This window comes from Homalodisca vitripennis, chromosome 4 (genome assembly GCF_021130785.1).
Source record: "Homalodisca vitripennis isolate AUS2020 chromosome 4, UT_GWSS_2.1, whole genome shotgun sequence".
NCBI classification, from domain to species: Eukaryota; Metazoa; Arthropoda; class Insecta; order Hemiptera; family Cicadellidae; genus Homalodisca; species Homalodisca vitripennis.
Genome location: NC_060210.1, coordinates 61,697,998 through 61,720,176, shown reverse-complemented (window position 1 = coordinate 61,720,176; position 22,179 = coordinate 61,697,998). Strand labels below are relative to the sequence as shown.

General features: G+C 35.1%; 1 protein-coding gene across 5 annotated transcripts in view; it reads left to right on the top strand.

The window, feature by feature from the left end:
• LOC124359366 overlaps nt 1-22,179 on the top strand; it is a 140,758-nt gene that overhangs the window by 6,235 nt on the left and 112,344 nt on the right. For all 5 annotated transcript variants that reach the window (XM_046812055.1, XM_046812054.1, XM_046812052.1 and 2 more), the window contains exon 3: nt 5,557-5,623. In XM_046812055.1, the coding sequence (XP_046668011.1) occupies nt 5,557-5,623 (67 nt within the window). The remainder of the gene's footprint in view (nt 1-5,556; nt 5,624-22,179) is intronic.

Here is a 22,179-nt window from a genome sequence, read left to right as displayed (position 1 = left end):
CGTCTGGACGCCGGAGTTTGGCAACACCGTATTGCATTCTCGCTCTTATGTTTCACCTGATGTGGAGTCCTATTGTCTTACGCGGTAGTATGAAGTAGCATGGACATAGTGTTTCTTTTTTCGAGATTTTCACATAGTTGTCCAGGGTGTGTAATTTAGTAGTGGCTTTAGGATTCCTATCCTACATTAATTATTTATATCGGTAATTCCTTGGTCAAAAGAAATAAACCCTAATAGTGGGACACAAAATTTACTACTTGGCATTTACCCTTCATTCTATAATACTTAATTTTTAAAATTATTTGTAGTAACAAAGGACCCTGATGATCCTTTTGCTAAATTTTATATCTTTTGTATTTGTCGTCTGATTTACATTAAACTTAAAACCAAAGAACAATTCAACAAATTAAGCACATACCAGGTTCTAAAACCCAAATAAAACCAAATACTAATCCTAAACCTGGTCCTAAATTCTAATCCTTTTGTTTTTTTTTTATTTATTATAAGAAGAATAGCAGTTACCACGGCTTTGCACGCAATTTTAAACATCATAGTTTTCCCAAAAGTATCTATGATGTTATATGATGGAGCCCTAATATCAATATTAGACTAAAACATTCAAATTTGAAGAGAATTTCTGAATTTCATCATGTTAGGCTTCGCACGCAATTGTTCAAATTGACATCAATAACCTATCCGTTAAACCACTTATGATGATGCCTTATGATATTTTATAAACGCAGTAGGCATACATCAGATACATATTATTTAAATGTTTATGGTTTAGATGATATCAGGTTTTGCATGTATAGGAGCATTTCTGGTTCGAATTATATATATTTCCGACACCACACCTGAGTTTGCCTTGTCACTCAGATCAAGAAAATATATGCATGGGTCTGAGAAACATAGTTTAGTAGAAAAACTGTTATATCTACAGCTTTTGTAAGATCCTTGCAAAGGCCAGTGGCCCATGAAGACGAGCAGAATAAAAGATTAAAAGCAGGATTAAAAGGAGGCCGACTCTTATTAAAAAATGAATGTTTCAAATTTCATTACCAAGATTGAATTGAATCATAATTTATTTCCCAAAGATATTTACATGCGAGCACATTTACTATCAAATCTATATTATCTTGTTACTATAATAGTTAAATGTGTACTTAAACATTAAACATGAAAATATTACACTCATAAAATGAAAGTGGCCTAGGAAATGAGCCTACATGGGCAGAAAGCCTGTACGTAGGCTCGAGTTGCTTCGCTGGAGATTGTGGACGAATTGAATCGGGTGATTAATTATCATATAACATCAACAACACACACACACACACACACACACGCGCCCGCACGCCCGCACGCACACACATACACACGCGCACGCACATGCACAAGTGCGTGCCAAAAAACCGTATTTACATAATACAGTATTGAAATTTATTAGCGTACATACTACCAATAGTTTAAAGGAGAGATTTAGAGAGATGAAAAACAATTGAGGAATGGTGTATTTTAAAGATCAAAAGGTCAACACGCAGAACAACCTAACCTATTACTAGCAGATTTCTTGCCGAAATGTTATGAAATAAAAAATAAATGTATAAAATAGGAAAAAACCATAGAGGCATCGGTGCTGTTGAAGTGGCATTAAGAGGGGGGAGGCAGGGTCAAAAGTCAGGTCCGTCTGTAGTCAGCCGTGATAATTGCCTCGGCCTCCTCCGCGCTGATAAGATACAGCCATTCATTCGAGCGTTTCTTGCATGTATATATTGACGGTGAGTTGAATATTTGGTTGTTAGGAAAGTATTTACAGATATTTCTATACAGAATATGGGATATATAAAGAGAATTTGTAGATGAGAAGGATTTACTGATTTGCATTGATGAGACACCAATATTCTGTGAGTATCGTGTGTTATGAGAATGCGAAGTTGTAGAGAAAATTGTATAAAAATGTTTATAAATATGAACAAGGAGTGTTTTAATGAATATTTTTCGAATTGATAGAATGGCAGTTTCTTGATATAAAGTGTCAGTAGGATATCTCCTAGATTTTTTGAAACCGGCTTTTAAGATTGCCTTCTGAACCACTTGCAGAGGTTGCAAAAGAGTTTTATACGCTCCACCCCAGGCTATTATTCCAAACGAGAACAACGATTGGGCATAGGCGAAATAAGCAAGTTTAATTTCTTTTTCATTTAAAATTCCACTTAATTGTTTAAACGCAAATATATATTTCCTTGCTCTCTTTTTTACATATTCAACATGTGCAGACCATTTTAAGCGCTTGTCAAAGAATACACCCAAATATTTATAAGACGATACATTTTCAATAGCTTCACAAGAACAAAGTTCATTGTTGTAACTGCCACAATTATGGACCACGAGGTCGCCGAGGGCATAGTCTGTGGTCTCCCGGAGAGAGATGGGCATAAACTTAGTCTTTGATGTATTTAATGAAAGAATATTTTGGTCAAACCATTTTTTTAAGACCATGAGGTCATGTAGAGCGTTAGAATGGGCATCAACCCAGTCGCTACCTTTTATTAAAATTAAGCTATCATCTGCAAATAAAACAGGATTGCCATTTAAGTTCAATTTAGAGATATTGTTAATATAAATCAAAAACAGAATTGGGCCCAGCGTACTGCCCTGAACCACCCCGTAGTCCACCGGAAGCGCATCACTCTCGGTCCCACAGACAGACACGGTCTGCAGCCTACTTGTGAGGTAGGTCAAGAACCATGAAAGCGCATTACCCCGAACTCCAGTGGCCTCCAATTTAAGGAGCAACCTATTTCTATCAATGCTATCAAAGGCCTTCCTCAAATCAAGAAATATTAAAATAATGCGCAGGTTGTTAGATATAGCATCATTGATTTGTCTGTTGACATCAAAAAGAGCATCAGAAATGTTCCTATCCTTTCTGAACCCAAATACTGACACTCGCACAAGATTTGGTTGTTAGAAAGATAGGCAACTAATTGTTCTTTAACTATACGCTCAAGGATCTTGGAGAATACACTCAAAAGACTGATGGGGTGGAAATTATTTTTATTTAAGAAACTATCTCCTTTATGCAGAGGAATGACCTTAGCGATTTTAAAGATATCCAGGAAAATACCAGAAGAAATACTTAGATTTATTAAATGCTGAAGGGGCTTAGAGAAGACATAAACATTGTCCTTTAACACGTCAGCCGAGACACCATCACGTCCAGGGGCGGATCCCCCACACAGTCCAGTCACGTGCCGTATTACATCAAGTTCGGTAACAGTGCTCAATGTGAACACGGTGTCTTGTCTGTAATCCGCATCACTCAAAACTGGGTCCCCACTCGAGTCGATGGCACTAGCCAGATTGTGTCCAACCGCGGAGAAAAAGGAATTAAAATCATTAGCTACTTCTGTACACAAACCGTGAGTTATATACGGAGTATCTGGTAACATTTTTTGGATCGGAAAGGAATCTCTCTTCTTAATTTTACCTGCGAGCTCATTTACGATAGACCAGAACATTTTGGGATTGTTTTGATAATTTTCAAGTTTAGTTCTGTAATATTGCTTTTTAGATTGTTTAAGAGATTTGCTTAGATTGTATCTTAATGTACGAAAAAATTGATAGAGATCATGATTAAAAGGTTGTTTTTTTAATTTTTTACTTACTTTGTCTCTAATGCAAATTAATTTGACCAAATCGGATGTTATCCATATTTTTAATTTTTTTGAGCGTGTGGAATAGTTAATTACAGGTTTTAACGAAGCTTTAATAAGATGAGATATTGTATTTTCAAATTGTTGAGCGCATATTGTGATATCCTGGCAACTCAAAACAGGTTCCCAGTTCAAGTGAGTGAGATTACGGCCGAGCAGATGCTTATCAGTGTAGTATTGTGTAGTAGAGTCGTCAGTAAGGTTGTCACTGTGTAGTGGTCACTCACGCCAGTCTGGAGCACAGCTGATTGTACATTGTTCATGTCATAGTAACGTAAAAATATGTGATCCAGACATGACGAGCAGTTATTAGTAACTCTAGTTGGTTTATCTATACATTGGACAAATCCCGATCCCAGTAAGCAGTTTAAGTATCTGTCGCATGTTGAAGTATTTTTAAGTAGTTAATGTCACCCAGAATTATTCCCATCTTGCTCTTATCTAAGCGATTACAATAATTTTCTAGTTCAGATAAGAAAAATTCCAAGTCACTGTCAAAGGTACGGTATAGGGCAAGTATATAAAAGGTTTTGTTGCAGTAATTAAATTCTAAGTTAATGCTGTAAACTTCCCCAAGTGTTACTTGTGAGGTAGTAGCTGATAGATATTACAATAATATCACAATTAATATTACAATTTTCAGAAGTCATTATAATCTTTTTACCTGTTGTTGCCAGTGTATGTATTGACGGTTTTAAATAAACTTTATTAGACTAAATTCTTTGTAGGCTCAGAGATAAAAAAACAAAAGTAGCATTTCTTTAATTTAAATTACACCACTGGCGTATTTTTTTTCATTTGAGCAGATTTCTATGAAATTGTACTTAAATTGTAGCAATCTGAAATATACAATGTTTATGATATCAAAACCAAACTTGATACATTGCAATGGTTCATTGAAACACTGATCATTGGTCCAACGAACATACCAGTAAATTAAATCTATTTTGTACAATAAGAGTCGTTGGGTCAACAAGCCATTAGACTAATCGAACCCCTATATCTTTATAAAGTGAGCTGATGGGCCAATAATCAAACTGTTTTGTATCCAAGGGATTTGGCATGGCTGCAGTGCTAGAGTTAAGCTCTAACAGTGATAGTTTTCTTGATGAATAACACTGCTCTATTTGAGGAAACTCATTGTAAATAAGTATAGTTCCACCTGGATAAACTCATAGTGTAGTACATAAGGGTCAAATTCGGTTAAATGCTATTCATGTTAAATAAGAATTTGTCAACCAATAAAAATATTGTGAAAATTTAGTAAATCTTAAACCTAAACAAATGTCTTTGGAAATGAATTACTAATTGAAATTTACTAATCAGTTGAAATTAATATTTGAAGTGAAATTTACTATTGGCCTCTGGTCAATTCTAGGTGGTTGGTAGGCGAATGCAGACCTATTTGTGATCTGTATTCTGTAGTTCGGATTTAATAATTATTCTTTTCTGTTTTTATTAAGTGCATGTTTTAGAGTAAGTTGAACACATAACACAGTGGTTGTGATTCTTGACTTGTGTTTGTCACTACGCTCATGTATGATTTGTGTATTTTAACCTAGATTATAGTTATGTTAGATATTCACCTGAGGAAGATATAAGATTTCATATCTCGAAACATAGTGTTACTGGTTTATGGATTCTCTTTATCTTTTTGTCAGTTTTATTGAGATGAATTACAAAATTTTCAAACAGATGTAGTCTACAAAATGAAATAAACAGAAAAAAAATACAACTTAAGTTTGGGATTATATGTTATGGTTTGTCCAGACAGACAGGCCTCTTTTACCAACAAAATTTTGAATATGTGTAGTCATTTCAAATTGAAATGTAAATTTTCTAGGAGATGCTGAGGGAGAATACATTGTATGTGATATTATGAAGCCGTCACAAGACAGTTCTACATTTAAGTAAGTACTTTTTGTAGCTTTCATTATTTATCTAACAATATATAAAATTGATTACAATATTGTACAGAAATCTACTGTAATCTGATTTTGTAATGTTAGGAGTTGTAATGTAATTTGATAAAGATAAGGACAATGTTATGAAATTTCTCCGATAGATGGCAGCACCTCTGTGGTAAAATTTATTTTTCTGTTTTCTCTATTAATTTTCAACAAATATTAATTTTTAAAACTGATTTGTAAACCAGACAGTTGTAGAATTTGATTGATAAAAGCAGACAATTTATTTGGTATATAATAACAAAATTATTGTTTATAACTTCTATTTAAAATTTGAAAACGAAAAATTTGCAGGTAGTTATATTGTGGACAGTATTTTTTTATGAATTAAAAAGATTTTACTTTTTAAAGTTGAATTAAATAGTTTGAAAAGCATCTCTTTTTCTTTATTTCCAATATTTATCTCTTGCCGCCGCTCTCACGCCATGCCTCCTGGGAGTCCTGGATGCTTTTGCAGCACAGCTGTAACAAATAGCAACCTTGATTGGTATGTATTAAGCATCTTATGTCGACCATCAATAGCATCTCCACAAACTCCATAAAAGATTGCAAGGTAAGGGCCAAAAATAAGGCTGAGGCCTTCCATTTACATAACAAAATATATACAGGAAGAGCGATCAACAGTAAAGAGCTACAATAAACTAGTGTTTGTAAGTTCTATTTTAAAACTTTGGTCTGGGAATGAACATGTACTAGTTTGAATTTTCTTGTGAGGGAGAGTACAGGACCTGGTTATATAAGGAATATTTTCATATTGAATGTGATCTAATACATAAGTACGAAGATTACAAATAATGAAGATATAGTCTTGGACTTTAACAAATGACAAAATGGCTGCTGGCCCACAACATCAAGATTAGTAAACTCAGTGAACAGTTAAATTTTTTAGTGGTAAAAGTTGTAAGAATAAATATAAGTTACTAATACCAGCTTTAACTAACTACTGCAAGTCTCTTGAAGTAAAAAAATCCAACATTACCTCAAGATTGGAATTAACCAAATTATAAGTGAGGGAGGGGACACATTGTGACCTCATTTAACCACATAATAAGGCACACAAACTTTAAACCATTTTAATAAACATCACACAAAGCCTTATGCATACTCTCAAGAACAATAAATCAAAAAATCTTGAATAATTACTTAATTATAAACACAAAAATAACATCTAAATATCTAATATACTGACAACCAGACTGCGATGTCAGAGCTACTGCTGCTGTATTTGTCTGGGAGTTCTTTCTTCTTTCTCTTTTTTTTTTTATTATTTTTACAAATGACCTCCCAAGTTTCTTTTCCAGTAATTATGTTTTATATGCTGACGACACAACATTGTTATATGTAGGAAAAGACCTGAATCTATTACTCGAAAACAGTGAAACCACATTTAAAAAATCTTGCATATCACTTGAAAATAATAAATTATTACTTAATAACAATAAGATATAAAAATTTGTTTTTTGGGCTTAAAAACACTGAGAATAGATCTGTTAAACTCCTAGGAATAAATCTAGACTGCATGCTTAGTTGGAGTGAATTGTGTAAAAAATTAGCTAGAGTTCTTTTCTTATTGAGGAAACTAAAAACATGTACCAGTAAGGATTAATTTTAAATGCTTATTACTCTTTTTCACTTTCACCTGTTATACAGTACAACTCTTTGGGGAAACTCCTCTAGGGCTCAACAGGTTTTTATATAGGAAAAGAAGGCAATTAGATGTATTGTGGGAATTAGGGACATTGAATCATGTAGACCTCTTGTTATTAATCTAAGTATTCTAAAGTTATCCTGTGTGATCGTATTTCATTCAATTATGTATTTAAAGATCATATGTAGAATTTAATTTAAGAAGTAGTAAAAATGTATACAACACCAGAAATAAAAACATTATTGATGAACAATTTGTACGTCTCAGTAAAACGAAAAGAAGTTACATACCCGCAAAAATTGGCAAAAAGCTTTTTACCAAATTACCTCTAAATTTAAAGCCTTTCTCTGTATAGTTTTAAATTGGTTCTTAAAAAATAGTTAAAAAAAGCTTTTTTTAGTTTAGACGAATTCTACAATATTTCATTAGATGAAATAATATTTTAGGTGTAATATTTATATATCATAAATTATTCTTATATTTTGTTACTTTTCTTATTTGTTATATTTGTTAGTTGATAATGTTAATTTTATTAATTGTTATGTTTCTTAATTGTTATATTTGTTCATTGTTATATTTTATTAATTATTATATTTAGATGTAAACACATTTGATAGACAACAATATCTTACAACATCAAATTTATACTGAAGTTGAATGTCTGCTATTTTATTTATGTCATTGTGCTACCATTTAATTGACTTGTGAGACAAAGCCTACTGTAACTGATATGTTATTTTGATTTTACCTACCTTAGACTATTTTCAACGTAATTGCCATTCAAATTGAGACATTTATCATAATGTGACACAAGTTTTTCGATTCTAGCTTTGTAGAAATCTGCTGCTTGTGATCTGCTACCACATTAATGCCAGCATGAAGTTCAGTGTCACTATCGAAAGCGCTCTGTTCCCAGCCAGGTCATCATTACTGGAAAGAGGTGGTAGTCGCTTGGTGTCAGATCTGGGCTATAAGGCGTATGATCAAACACTTCCCAATAAAAATCATCCAAGACTTTTCGTGTACAATTGGCTGTATGGGAACTTGCATTGTCGTGGAAAAACAAAATTTTTGTGCTCAATTTTTCCCTACGCTTAGTTATATTGCTCGAAGTAGCTTCTGCAATGTTTCACAGTACCTCTTTGCTTTGATTGTTGATCCCCGTACAAGGAAATCGAAAGAATCACACCCTTAGCATCCTAAAACACAGTTGCCATAATCTGAAACCCGTTACACGGGGGTCCCACAGGGCTCTGTACTTGGGCCCTTTTATTCTCACTTTATATAAACATCACTTCAATTATAACACATTCGAATTTTCATCTTTACGTCGGCGATTAGCAAATATACATTCACTTTTTACCCAACGAACTAGCCACTTTTGTGTCTGTCACTACTCAACTTACATATTGAAGCCATTAACTTTTGTGCAACACAGCAAGGACTGAAACTAAATGAAAACAAAACACAAGCAATGATAATTGGTAACTCGATAGTTATAAACCAAATTAATCCTGACACTTTACCTAAACTTAAACTTTACATTTGTGAACTAAATTACCAAAAAAAACTGAAAAACTCACTATGAACACAAATCTCAAATCTCAAATGGACTGACCAAGTTACGATAACATGCAAGTCTTTGCTCTGTACCTGCCATTCAATGTTAAGGTGATACTCATTAAGATTCTTATACTACCACACTTTGACTACTGTACATCCAAATCCATAGACTGCATTTTTGTTTCACAATGGACTTGCTTCACCCATGTTTCATCACCAGTAACGATATGATCGAGAAGCTTGTTACCATGTTTGTCATATTCATCAAGGAAAGTTAATGATGCAGCATGTTGTTATTTTATGTGATCTTCCGTAGGGATTTTTGGAACCCACCTGGCACAAAATCTGTGGTATACAACCTTCCCTAAAACAATTTCATGAAGTTAACTTCATGAAAGTTATGGGAAATGTTCCAAGAGTTCATTCATTGTGAATTTTCACGAACTTTGTCATTGATTTTCAACATCAAATCTTCAATCACTAGGCTAGGCCTGTAACAGATAAACATCAATAAAATTCGAACTCAAATGGTGTGCGGTAAAAACAGTAAGCGGAAATTGGCGTATAACCTGTTAATGTAAAAAAGGTTGTATTTCATTCTATTTAAACATATCGGTTTGGGTTGGATGCTGGGGAGATAACGACATCTATTGATTTCCGGTGTGTGATCCCCATGGGCCTCAATGTTTGTATGAGAAATCTCAGCTCCTGTATGTCTGTTTATTTCTAATGTGATCAAATAGTAACTTGATTACAGGATTTTTCATTTAATTTGTGATTGATGTTATGAATTTGGTTTTGGTGAACACGTGCTCTGTAAATACGTTTAAATGTTTTATATAATGTTTGAAGTGGTGTTTTAATGAATAAATAGCATTAAATTCAAAGTGAAAGAAAATAACGATTTATTTTACTTTTATTTATTTATTTTACAAGACCACACATTGGAAAATGTAAGTGGTTATTATGGAATGATTCGACATCAATAAAGGAATGTGAAGGAAACAGGATTTTTCCGGACATTTGCCATTGTTAAGTGAAACAAAAAAATCAGTAACACTACGTTTCGAGATCTGCGACCTGATATCTTCTTCAGGTAAATAACTAACCTAACACATAATTACAAACTAGGTTAAAATAAACAACTCATACCAGAGCGTTATGACACACCTATGTCAGGAATCATAACCACCATGTTGTGTGTCAACTTCACTAACTCTAAAACATGCACTTAATAGATATACTAAACACAACACTAATTATTAAAACTTAACTACAAAATACAGGTAATCAAATACAGGTGAGCTCCTCATTTCCTTTGGCATCCAGAGATTCCACCTACAGGGTGTCCTGTGTGCAGTAAATGTGGGAAGTGTGAGAATTGTACTTAAATTTACTATATATGGGGAAAATGCGAGATATGTTCAGGAATTTTGGACAAAATGCGTAAAAAGTTAAAAGTAAAGAAGCACGTTTAACACTGATTTTTTTGTGATCAAGTTGAAAGACATTTGACAGCACCGTCTTCGTGAAAGAGAGGGTTGAGGGGTTGTGACAGTTCAAGGCCACTTTGCCACCAGTGAAAGTGTGGTGGTGTAGCGCTGTGTAATTTCATTATATGTTGTATTTCATTACACATTTTTCTATTATTTTGATGTAAGTTTCCCCAAAGAAACAGATACAGAAAAACCATTAAAACTCAAAATCAGTGAATAAATGATCTTAGGAATAAAAGAACTGAATTAGTGGAACTAGAAAAAAATTTTTAGATTCTCAAAAACATAGGTCTTAAAACAATCATTGATGGAAAAAGAGATCACTGAATCAAAACATTATCAACACACAAAAATATTATTAGTAAAAAAATTTTAAGGTCCTCAAATAAAGCCAAAACCACTTGGAGTATAATTAACTCAAATCTAAGAGAACACAAAAGAAAGGCAACAACATAACACTGCACAAAGAAGAGTCACTAATCAATAATCCAAGAGAAATTTGTGAATTTTTTAATGATTTCTTTATAAATACAGTTGATAAATTGATACAGTAGAACCCATCATATCCGGCCACCACGGGACCGAGCCCCTGGCCGGATAACGATTCGGCCGGATAAACCAACCTATTATAAAATCGATAATTTATACCTAATAATAATATGTAATTAATAAATGTAGTCAAAAGTAGTGTTTAAGTCTCTTTTGGGATTATTTTTTATAAAAATACACACGTTTGTAAAACGAATAAAAATTTATTGTATAAGAAAAAGTGGTTAAATAATTAACATGAAAATACGGTACATATTGTGAATTCAGATAACATAAATTAATGTTAAATAAAGATGGAGATATAAAAATTACTCACAATAAGTTTACATTAGGCCTTATAATAGTCCGTAATTTTCTGCTGAACTTTGTTGTCCATTGTTCTTTTGAAGGCATAGTCTCTCCACTTTTTGAATAACATAACGTCAATAGCTGTTGAGTGGTCTTAATGCTCTATGTAGGCTAGTGTTGTCTGAAGTGCATTTCTCGCCTCCTCATGGCTTATTTTATCTTCTTCCGAAGTGTCATCATCTGATTTTTCTGCTTCTTCATTTTCATACTCTTCTACAACACTCTCCACGATTTGTTCCTCACTTAGATATTCGTTTTCCAAATCATCATCACCAGTTACCCATTCCTGAACATCTTGATTTAAGATTTCTTCACCGCCAGTTAATGCTAACTTCGTCAGGTCATTTATAAGTTCTGCATTACAATTCTCTTGCTGTTCATCTGCTACTTGGATCAAATCTTCATTGACTGTGCCATTGACCTATTTCTCAATATCTGGCCAGACCTTCCGCCAAGACATGTACGAGGGTAATTCGGAAAGTAAGGTCCGATTCACGTTAACCAGACAAACGGTAAGCGAGCAGCGAAATGCGCATGCGGCCTGACTCCCGGCATGCATTGCGCGCAGAACGACGCCATTTGCAGTGAAATCGTTGTAGTCTGCTGTTGTTTGTGCCTTTTTAAAATGTTTAAAACTATTGAACGTCCCGCCGACTGTAAAATACGGTCTGTGATACGGTTTTTGACAGCAAGGAACGTTTCAGCAGCGGATATTCTTCGACAGATAAATGAAGTGTACGGTCCAAATGCAATGAGTGACAGCAAAGTGCGGAAGTGGGTGAGAGCTTTTAAAGATGGACGGGAAAATGTCCATGACGAACCACGATCTGGTCGGTCGTCAGTGATCACCGAAGATTTGGTGAAAGCCGTCGATGAAAAAATTCGTGAAGATCGGCGATTCACTGTTTCTTCATTAGCAATAGAATTTCTAAACATGAGTGGAAATAATCCACATTGTTTAAAATTGTTTCTGAAATTTTGGATTTTCGCAAATTGTGCTCACGTTGGGTTCCCAGGCTGCTAACTGAGGAACACAAAAAAAGAAGAATGGTTATTGCTCTTGAATTATTGATCCAATATCATCAGGAAGGTGATAACCTTTTAGACCACATTGTGACGGGTGACGAGACCACATAACCCCAGAAACGAAACGCCAGTCGATGGAGTGGCGTCACTCGACGTCACCGGCATTTGCGTCGTCACTCGACGACGGCGGCCGACTTCTATGACACCGGCATTCAAAAACTTGTAGATCGTTATGACAAGTGTTTAAACAAAAGTGGAAATTATGTAGAAAAATAGTAATTGATGTCAGGAATCAAATAAAACAAGTTTTTTGAAAAAATCTGTTGTGGTTTTTTTTAAATAAAAAAACGGACCTTACTTTCCGAATTACCCTCGTAGATAACATCCTTTATGGTAATTTGCTTCAGAGCCAAGACAAGATCCACACCGTCAGTGTCCATTTTTCCTAAAATCTCAGACAGAAGTTTGCTCCGATATCGCCTTTTCATACATTCGATTACACCCTGGTTGAGACGTAGGCAGATAATTACCATAATACTTAAAACTATTTTCCGGAAGTGGTCAACCACGTGGTGATTCTAACACCAAACCAAAATTACATTCCCCCCAAAGGCCCGGATCGGTCATTATGCTGGGACACTCCTCTAGCCAGCTTTGATTTAGAATTTGATATTAATATTCCCCCATAATTAAATCCCCCTAAAACTTAAAGCACGGAGTGACCCTCGTTACCCGAACCATGCTGCCCGTATTTCCCGATCCCCACAACCCCCACGATCCCCCGTCTAACCTGCCTAGCCCGACATAATTTATTGGCACCTAAATCGTAATAAAAATATGTATTACACTTGAGACTTAATTTAAAACTACGACCAACTCACGGATACCCGTCCAGTCTGCAACGTCCGTCAGCGTACACGTCCGCTCGCTCCTCTCTCACAAGTGCGTTCTCGCCCAAACCCGTTCCCCGATAATCGGCCTGATTGTGCCCGTTCCGATATTCGGTCAAAGGTCGCCCGTTTAGCTCCTGCACACTGACCGACCCGATCACCGTGGCGGTTACATGCCACAACCTCCCCCTCCGGCGGGGTCGACAAAAAAAATATTTCTATACGGATACGACGAAAGGGTGGGTAGGAAGGGATAGGAGAACCCTACTCTCAATATAACAAATTTTCCCATAACCCCATCCACAATCTGGACTACTCACGGAATTTTGGGTAACTCCCCCCCTATTTGAGGGAGTTGTCAGCTCCCATGGGATACGCCTTTAATCCGGGAAGATCCACAGGGCAATGTATACCATGTTGGAGCTGCTGACATTAAAGCATTCGAGCTTAATTGGGGAGCCATGATATGCTGATGTAAAAAAGTAGGAAAGAAGGATGGGTTTGGCAAATATATGTAAATATTATATTACAATTTTTCTCCACATCGCGCGACAGCATCCTCCCCCGGCGAACAAAATTTTGATATGAGGTCTCACATGAGAATGGTAGCATTAGCACTTTGCTATTATAGAATTAAGACAGCCGTGATTGTGCACTGGGTAAATTAACAAACGTCTGCATTAAGGGCCCATGGTTGTAGGTTTTATAGTTGTGCGCTTAATCAATGGGTACCCACATGGAGTCACTTCAGGAGTTCCACTTTTATGCTAATAGTGGTTTGTTATGCTGTACAAGATAAATGTGTTATTAGACACCAACTTGTGGGTGCTGTGGACTCCATAATTCATTATTTTGCTGAAAAAGGTAGAAAAAGCAATTTTATTCCGGGAGCATTTTCACACTCTAGTTCATGGGGATAGGTTCCAGCGTTATCAAGCACTAAAATAGCTTTTTCTAGCAACTTATGCTCCTTTAAGAATTTCTTGACTTAGGAATGAATTTGTTTACGAACCAGTCAATAAAGATGTATGAGTCCATCCACGCTGACTTCTGGGCACGATAAACCATAGGAAGAGAAGAAACATTAATGTGTTTGAAGGCTCTGGGTTTCTTGGATTTACCGATGACCAAAAGTAGGAGTTCATGCTCCCAAATGCATTTGAACACAGTGCAACCGTTATACGCTCTTTGTTAAGTTTAAACCCTGAAGCTGAACTTGAATCCCCAACAGAGAATGTCTTTTGTGGCAATCGTTTGAAATTCAGCCCAGTCTCGTCGATGTTATAGACCTGATCTGGGACAAGCTTCTCTTGTTGTATCATCTTTTCCAGTTTTACCACAAATTCACTCGCCGATGGTGCATCTGCTGAAATTTTCTCGCCGCAAATATTTACAAATGTAGCTCCATGTCTTTTTTTCCAGTGGTCTAGCCTGCCATTACTGGCTACGAACTCAGTGTTTACTCCCAATTTTGTATATAAATCATAGCCTTCTCTTTTAAAACTGGTCCTGAAATAGGAGTGCCCCTTCTTCTCTCTTGTAAAAACCAAAGCCACAAAGCGTTATCAACCATCTCATTAGAAGGTTTTTTCAGATACCGCCGTTCGGATAAAACCTTTTCACTGTCTATTTGTGTACAATAGTCCATCAAAGCTTTTCGATTACGATGCCAGTCATTAACCTTGCTCTTTTCCACGTTTAGTTTACTACATATTTTGGCTACAGATTCGCCTTTATCAATGCGTTCGATCGCTAAGTTAAGTTTCTGTCCCACTGTCACCACGTTACGTTTTCGTTTTGGCGCACTAATTTTTCCTTTTTCAATACTGTACATAAAAAACAATTGTAATGTACTGTACTAACCGCACTGGAAATAATCAACGAACTGTTTAGAGGTTAAACCTGCTAGCTCAACTGAGGACAACACAGCTACTGAAAAGTAAACCCAGGAAAATGCAAACAAACAGATACACCAAGATAACGCACAAGTCGTGGGAGACTAGTGCGTGCAACTGCGCGTCTGTAAGCCGTGGGAAATAAATTTCGATATTGGCTTCCGGGAAGTGGCCGGATATACCGAGGTGCGGTATAACCGAGGCTGGATATGAGGGGTTCGACTGTAGTATCAAATATAAAGCCCCTAAAGATATGTTAAGTCCAACAAAACTTCTATCACAATATGAATAAGACATTTTCCTTCAATTTGGTGACTGAAAAAGAAGTAGAAAAGATCATTCTATCTTTTGAAAGTAAAAACTGCTGGTGTAAATGAAATTTCAATCACAATAATTCAAGGTTCTGTAAAATTAATTCAGAAACCTTTAACACACTTGTTAATTCTTCTTTTATTCCGGGATATTTTTCTTCAAAACTAGAAATATCAAAAGTCATCCCAATCTTTAAAAAAGTTTCTTGTTATAGACCAGTGTCAATTCTACTGTTCTCAAAAATCTTTAGAATCAAATAAATTATTAGATGAACAGCAAGGGTTTTTGCCAGGCAAATTGACTGCTACAGCTAGTATAAGACTCATTGAGAATATAAATTCAGTTGATGCTAGAAAGAAGTTATAGGTATTTTCCTTGATTTATCACATGCCTTTGACAGCGTATCCCATGAGTTGTTAAATAAACTAAAAAAAAAATGTAGGAATAGTCAAAAAAGAACTAAATTGCTTTACTTCCTATCTCAACAATAGGCAACAGTATGTGGAAACACAGTTCAAAGAAAATATCAGAGGCAGGACTTATTTAAGGAAGGTCGTCTCAGCCCAGCAAATAGTCAAGTTGGAGTTCCCCAAAGCTCAATATTGGGACCCTTACTTTTTATTTGCTACCTTAGAGGGATAACCAAAGATATTAGTAGAAGTAAAATGTTTATATATGTAGATGACACTGATATGGTAGTATAAAAGGCAATTCAAAGGAAGAGATAGAGATTTCTGCCTATATTGAGCTAGCAGCCATTGAAGAATTCTTTTAAAACAATTTTAAAGATTTTTTAAATAAAAAAATCAATTTTATAATGTTTTTGACAAAAAAAAATTAGCACAAAATTGAACCATCACTTATAATTGCCAATAATCTCATAACACAAGAAAATTGTTCAACATTTTTAGGTTTAATTACAGATGAAAATCTTTAATGGAATGAACATATTGACAGTGTTGTAAATAAAATTTCATCTGGAATCTACGCCTTAAGGCGCATGTCAAAGTGATGTGACCAAAGTGCTCTAAAAAAAATGTACTATGCACTCATTCATTCGCATTTAGCATATGGGATAAAGATCTATGGAGCAACATCCAAACAAAATCTTGACATGATACTAATAATGCAAAAAAGTAATTAAAATAATATTAAACCTAAACAGACAAGATTGAATAAAACACCTGTTTAGTGAGCTCAAAATCTCAACAATTTATAGTCTTTATGTTACAGAGGTAATTAAATATATTAAATGTAATCCTACAAAATTGTTAACAGTAGTGCATGACTACAATACACATAATATGTCAGCACTGACACACATAACTTTACATTTTATGAAATGAAAACAGTTATATATGGGGAAAAATGTTTTAACTATTTACCAAAAGAAATAAAAATATACAAAGAAATAAATTTTAAAAAGATTTGCAATGTAGCAAAAAAACTTACAAACAATAAATTCATAGCCGATTCAGATGATAAAAGTAAGGCGGCTTGGAGTATTGTTAAATCTGAACTGGGTTGTAAAAAAGTTGAAGCAGAATTTTTGGACATAGTGGTAGCTGATAGATGTTTAAATAACACTCTAGACATTGAAAATTTTTTCAATAAAAAATTCATAGATATTTCTAATGAAATTGGACTGTATCCTTGTGCTCATAAGGCTCTGAAACTTATGAAAGGCTTAAATGTAAACCACGAGTATTCAGAGTTTGGTTTTGAAAACATTACTGACAATGATGTACTCAAAGTAATTAAATCTTTACAAAATAAAAAATCTGCAGGTTGGGATGGAGTTCCAGTAAATGTGATGAAAAAAGTTTCAGATTTTATAGCAAAACCTTTAGCTATTATTATAAACCAATCTTTTCAAAATGCCTCTTTTCCAAATTATTTAAAGTTCGCAGAAGTCAAACCTCTTCATAAAAAGGGAGAGAGAGTAAATCCTGATAATTATAGACCGGTTTCACTTCTGCTATCGTTATCTAAAATTTTTGAAAAATCAGCTTTAAATAAAATATTAGCATTTCTAGAAAAAAATAATTTTTTAGCTTCTGAAAAATTTGGCTTCAGAAAAGGGATGAGTACAATGACTGCATTATCTAAATTTATTGACGAAGTGTCATGGGCCTTGGATGGATCCCAGAGCGCAGTAAGTGTGTTTTGTGACCTGTCCAAGGCGTTTGACTGCGTTAACCATGATACACTCATTAAAAAGTTGAATGCTTATAAATTTTCTAAGAATTCAATATCTTGGATCAAATCCTATCTATGAAATCGTTATCAAAGGACAGTCATCTGTAGAAAATATGTTAAATCTAAATCACAGTGGGAGCAATTAAAAGTTGGGGTTCCACAAGGTTCAATTATGGGACCTCTTTTGTTTCTTTTGTATATAAATGATCTCCCTGCAAACATATCAAACAGTCTAACACTTTATACAGATGATACAACTGCACTTGTTAGATCTAAGAATGACGATGAATTAAAAGTTAAAATCAGTGAAACCATAACTGAATTAAAGGAATGGTTTGAAACAAATGGATTCAAACTAAACCAAGAAAAAACTAAATTGGTAAAATTTTGTACTCCTCAATCAAGAAATCATAATTGTAATGATTTAGAATTTGAACATCAGAGATTTTCTATTAGTGGAAACGCAAAATTTTTGGGGCTAGAACTGGATTTACATTTGAATTGGACTAAGTGCATTGAAACTATTTTAAGAAGGTTAAACTCAGCATGCTTTCAAATGCTTATTTTGAGACATAACATAGATTTAAAAACACGTTTAATCATATATTATGCTTATTTTTATTCAATCCTTCAGTACGGAATTGAGTTCTGGGGGTTTTCAAAAGATACAGTATAGATAAAATTTTTAAAATTCAGAAGAAATTTTTAACCCTTCCCACACGGAATTTATCTTTCAATTTTGACTCATAACGCGTAATTAACTTTAAAATTTTTTTTACATTTTACCAACTTTAATTTTTTTTTAGTTAGTGGTGGCTATAGGAATAAAAAATAATACAGTATCACAAAATAATCAGACCCCTATATTTTTTAACAAATTTTCACAAATTTTACAAAACATCGTCAGGATTCGCCATTGCATAGAACAATATAGACCTATAACGACCCAACAAATAAAGTAATAACAAAATAAAAAGATAATATAATGCTAAATACAACAGGAACACAAACAATAAATAAGGAAATATGGCAAAACAGCGTTAAACACTAAAATATGCCATGCCGGAATATATCCGTTTACCGCGTAATGGTTCGCCGCGGACTGAGGCTAAATCACGCCACGAGGGACAAAGCCATGCCCTCCCACCACTGGGACGTGTCAATGAGGTTCAAACTTTAACATCTTGCTAATTAATAAACGTCAGTGAAAACACATTGGGTAGTAGAGTGAAACGCCGCGTACCGCATCAGAATACGACGATCCAGTCAGAAATGGCAGCGCATAATGTACTTCACAATGTGTACCTAAAACAAACCGCCATTTCTGATTGGATAAACCTTTTGAGATGCGGTTTGCGGCATTCAACTCTACTAAGTGAGCTCTTTCAAATGAGGTATCACTCGACCCATGCTTCAATTTAAGATTTCCATGTTTTCCTCTGTGGGCCGTCCCCCCATGGTTGGCATGTCATGGTAATAGCAAGAAAAAATAATTTACATAGTCATATGACACTGTGCAAATTTTATAGATGTTATCTCCTATGGTTTTTAAAATATTAAGCCGTACCCATACTTTTCAAACACCCTGTATCAACAGATATATATATATATATATATATATATATATATATATATATATATATATATATATAATATATATTGCATATATTGTATATTGATGTTCAAATCAAATCAAAAATATCTTTAATACGTTATCGTCAAGATAAGTATTGTATCATACAATATTACTGAGGAGCAAGTACAATTCTGAGTAATTTTTCAAAAGTCCGGTTGAGTTTGTCAGCTCATGAATTCTTTGATGCTGTAGAAGGGTCGATTGAGAAGCCAGGTCTTCAAGTGACGAGCGAATTGTTGTTGATCCACCCTTTTTCAGCATCTCTGGCAAACAGTTCCACATTTTGGCGCCGATGTAACTTGGCTTATGTTCAGTGCTGCGGAGTCGGTGCACAGGAAGGCAGTAGTCAGTGGCACGTCTGGTGTTGTAGTGATGAAATTGCTCACCCCTTTCTGCTATGCCTGGAGTCTTGATGTGGACATACGTTACTGTTTTCAGGATGTACAGGCCTATGACTGTTAAGTTTTTGAGGTGCTTGAAAGCATCCCTGCAAGACTCTCGTGGTTGGAGATTACCCAGTATTCTTATGGCTTTTTTTTGTTTCAAAAGTATGCGTTGCAGGTTGCCAGAAGTTGTCCCTCCCCAAGCTGCTATCCCATAGCGGATATAGGATTCAAACAGTGAAAAGTATGCAATCCTCGTGGTCATAGTGTTTCCTATATTTTTTATTCGTTGTATTACATACAGTCTGGTGCTTAGCTTTTTGCAGAGGTTGTTGATGTGTGGTGTCCAAAAAAGGTCTTGGTCAACTGTTACCCCAAGGTACTTGGTAAAGGTGGTGTCATCGGTTTCTGGTAGCCTTGGAGTTTTTTCCTACACCTCCCTAGAATGAGCTGTTTTGTCTTTTTCTCATTCACAACTAGGTCGCTGTTATGACAATATTGGATAGCCATATTCACTGCTGTGTATGCATCTATTTCTAGTTGACCAGGAGTTCTTCTGCCGAGCAAGAGCACTGAGTCATCAGCATACATGATGCAGTTGCTGTATTCCTGTATGTACTTAGGGAAGTCATTTTTGAAGAGAATGAACATAATGGGTCCCAACACAGAGCCCTGGGGTACACCTCGTGTGATCTTTTTTGTGCTTGATCTGACCTTTTCCGTTTCTCTATTATTGTTGTATCTTATCTCAACCATTTGTGTTCGTTCCGTTAAGTAGCTGGTAAACCATGCTTTTGAGGTTCCACGAATTCCAAGTGTCATTAACTTTTTCAGAAGGTGTTCATGGTCAAGACTATCAAAGGCTTTACTATAGTCTAGAAGAATGGCAGTTGATGTGTTCCCCTCTGCATGCTGATCTAGTAGGAACTCTACAAGATTAATCAGTGCTGTAGTTGTAGATGTACCAGGTAGGAAGCCGTGCTGATATTCTGTTAAGAGATTGTTGTTTGAAAGATGTTCGAGAAGTCTAATCAGCACTAATTTTTCTATTACTTTGGATATGGTTGGGATTAGTGAAATAGGCCTGTAGTTGCCTGCTTTTGTGGCATCACCTTGTTTGAACTTGGGGTACACTTTTGACAGTTTCAGGGCAGACGGGAAAACTCCTGATAAAAAAGATAGATTAGTAATGTGCACCAGTGGTTCTATAAGTTCGTCTTGGTACTTTTTCAGGACTATGGTAGATAAATCATCGTATCCTGCTGAGGGCTTTGACTTCAATCCACTAATAGTTTTGGCAACTTCTGCTGAATTAGTTGGCTTCAGTGTCAGGTTGGGGATGTAACTATTTTAGGCCGGAGTAAATGGTTGTTTATTGTTCAGCCCATTGTTTATGATGGTTTCTTCAACCATGTTGACAAAAAAGTTGTTAAGATAGTCTGCCATCCGCACTGGGCTGGACGTAACCTGGCCACCTACCTCGAGTTGGGTGAGGGCATTTTTGTTTTCTTTTGGCTGCCTTTCTAAGTTTATGACATCTCAGATGGCTTTTGTTTTATTATCCGCATCTGTTATCTTAGCTATTGTGTCTTGTTGTCTTAGGTGGCGGAGTTGCAAGTCATATTCTTTTTGAGATGGGCAGCGTGTCTTTTATGTTCCTCACTACCAGTGGTGTTGTAAGCGTTTTGAGCGAAAAGAAGTCTTTGCCTCAATTGTTGAGCATTAGGGTTGTGAAGAGTGTGTTTATTTTTGTTTCCGCTTCTTTTGCACCTGGTATGTTTCACTGGACATGCTTGATTGAGTGCTGCAAGAAGAGTTCGGCTGAAATTGTCATATGCTTCATTAACTTCATTGGAGTTGTATACTTCTGTCCAGATTTTTTGACTAAGGATATGTTTCATTGTCAGTATGTTTCTGTGACTCATGTTTCTACCCCTCCAACAAGTTGTGGTTGGCGTTTGAGTTTTTCTTCCCTTTATGATACATAGTTGTCCCGTATGATCTGATATGCTGGTTTCTATTACCTTTACAGTGATTTCTTCTTCTCTGATGTTGCAGCATACACAGTCGATGAATGTTCTTGATGTTTACATTTAATGTATCACAATACATATTTTGGAATAAAGAAAATTCTCTCTCTCATGTGGCTATCATCTCGAAATGACGAAGTATTGAAGCATTATTAGTTTAGACTTTTAATTTGCACAAGACTGATTGTAAGATGACTAAAACGTTTTCATGTCAATGTAGTACACCACTTTAAATTATTTATAAATCTTACAAAACAAAATTATCATAAGAATATAAATTCTTATGTAAAATTATGGATTCAATTTAATACAATCTATCCTAAATTTATCTTTAAACATATTCTCTGTTATTGTATACCAATGTATACACAACCAATGTTATTGTATACTTCTTAAAACATTTGATTTTGTTTCTGGTGTAAAATGTAGTTTTACACAAATAATGTCAAGGGCCACCATCTTGAAACTTTTTGTTGGTTGAGAATTGGTTATAAATTGTGGCATTATTTCCACAATGTTACTAA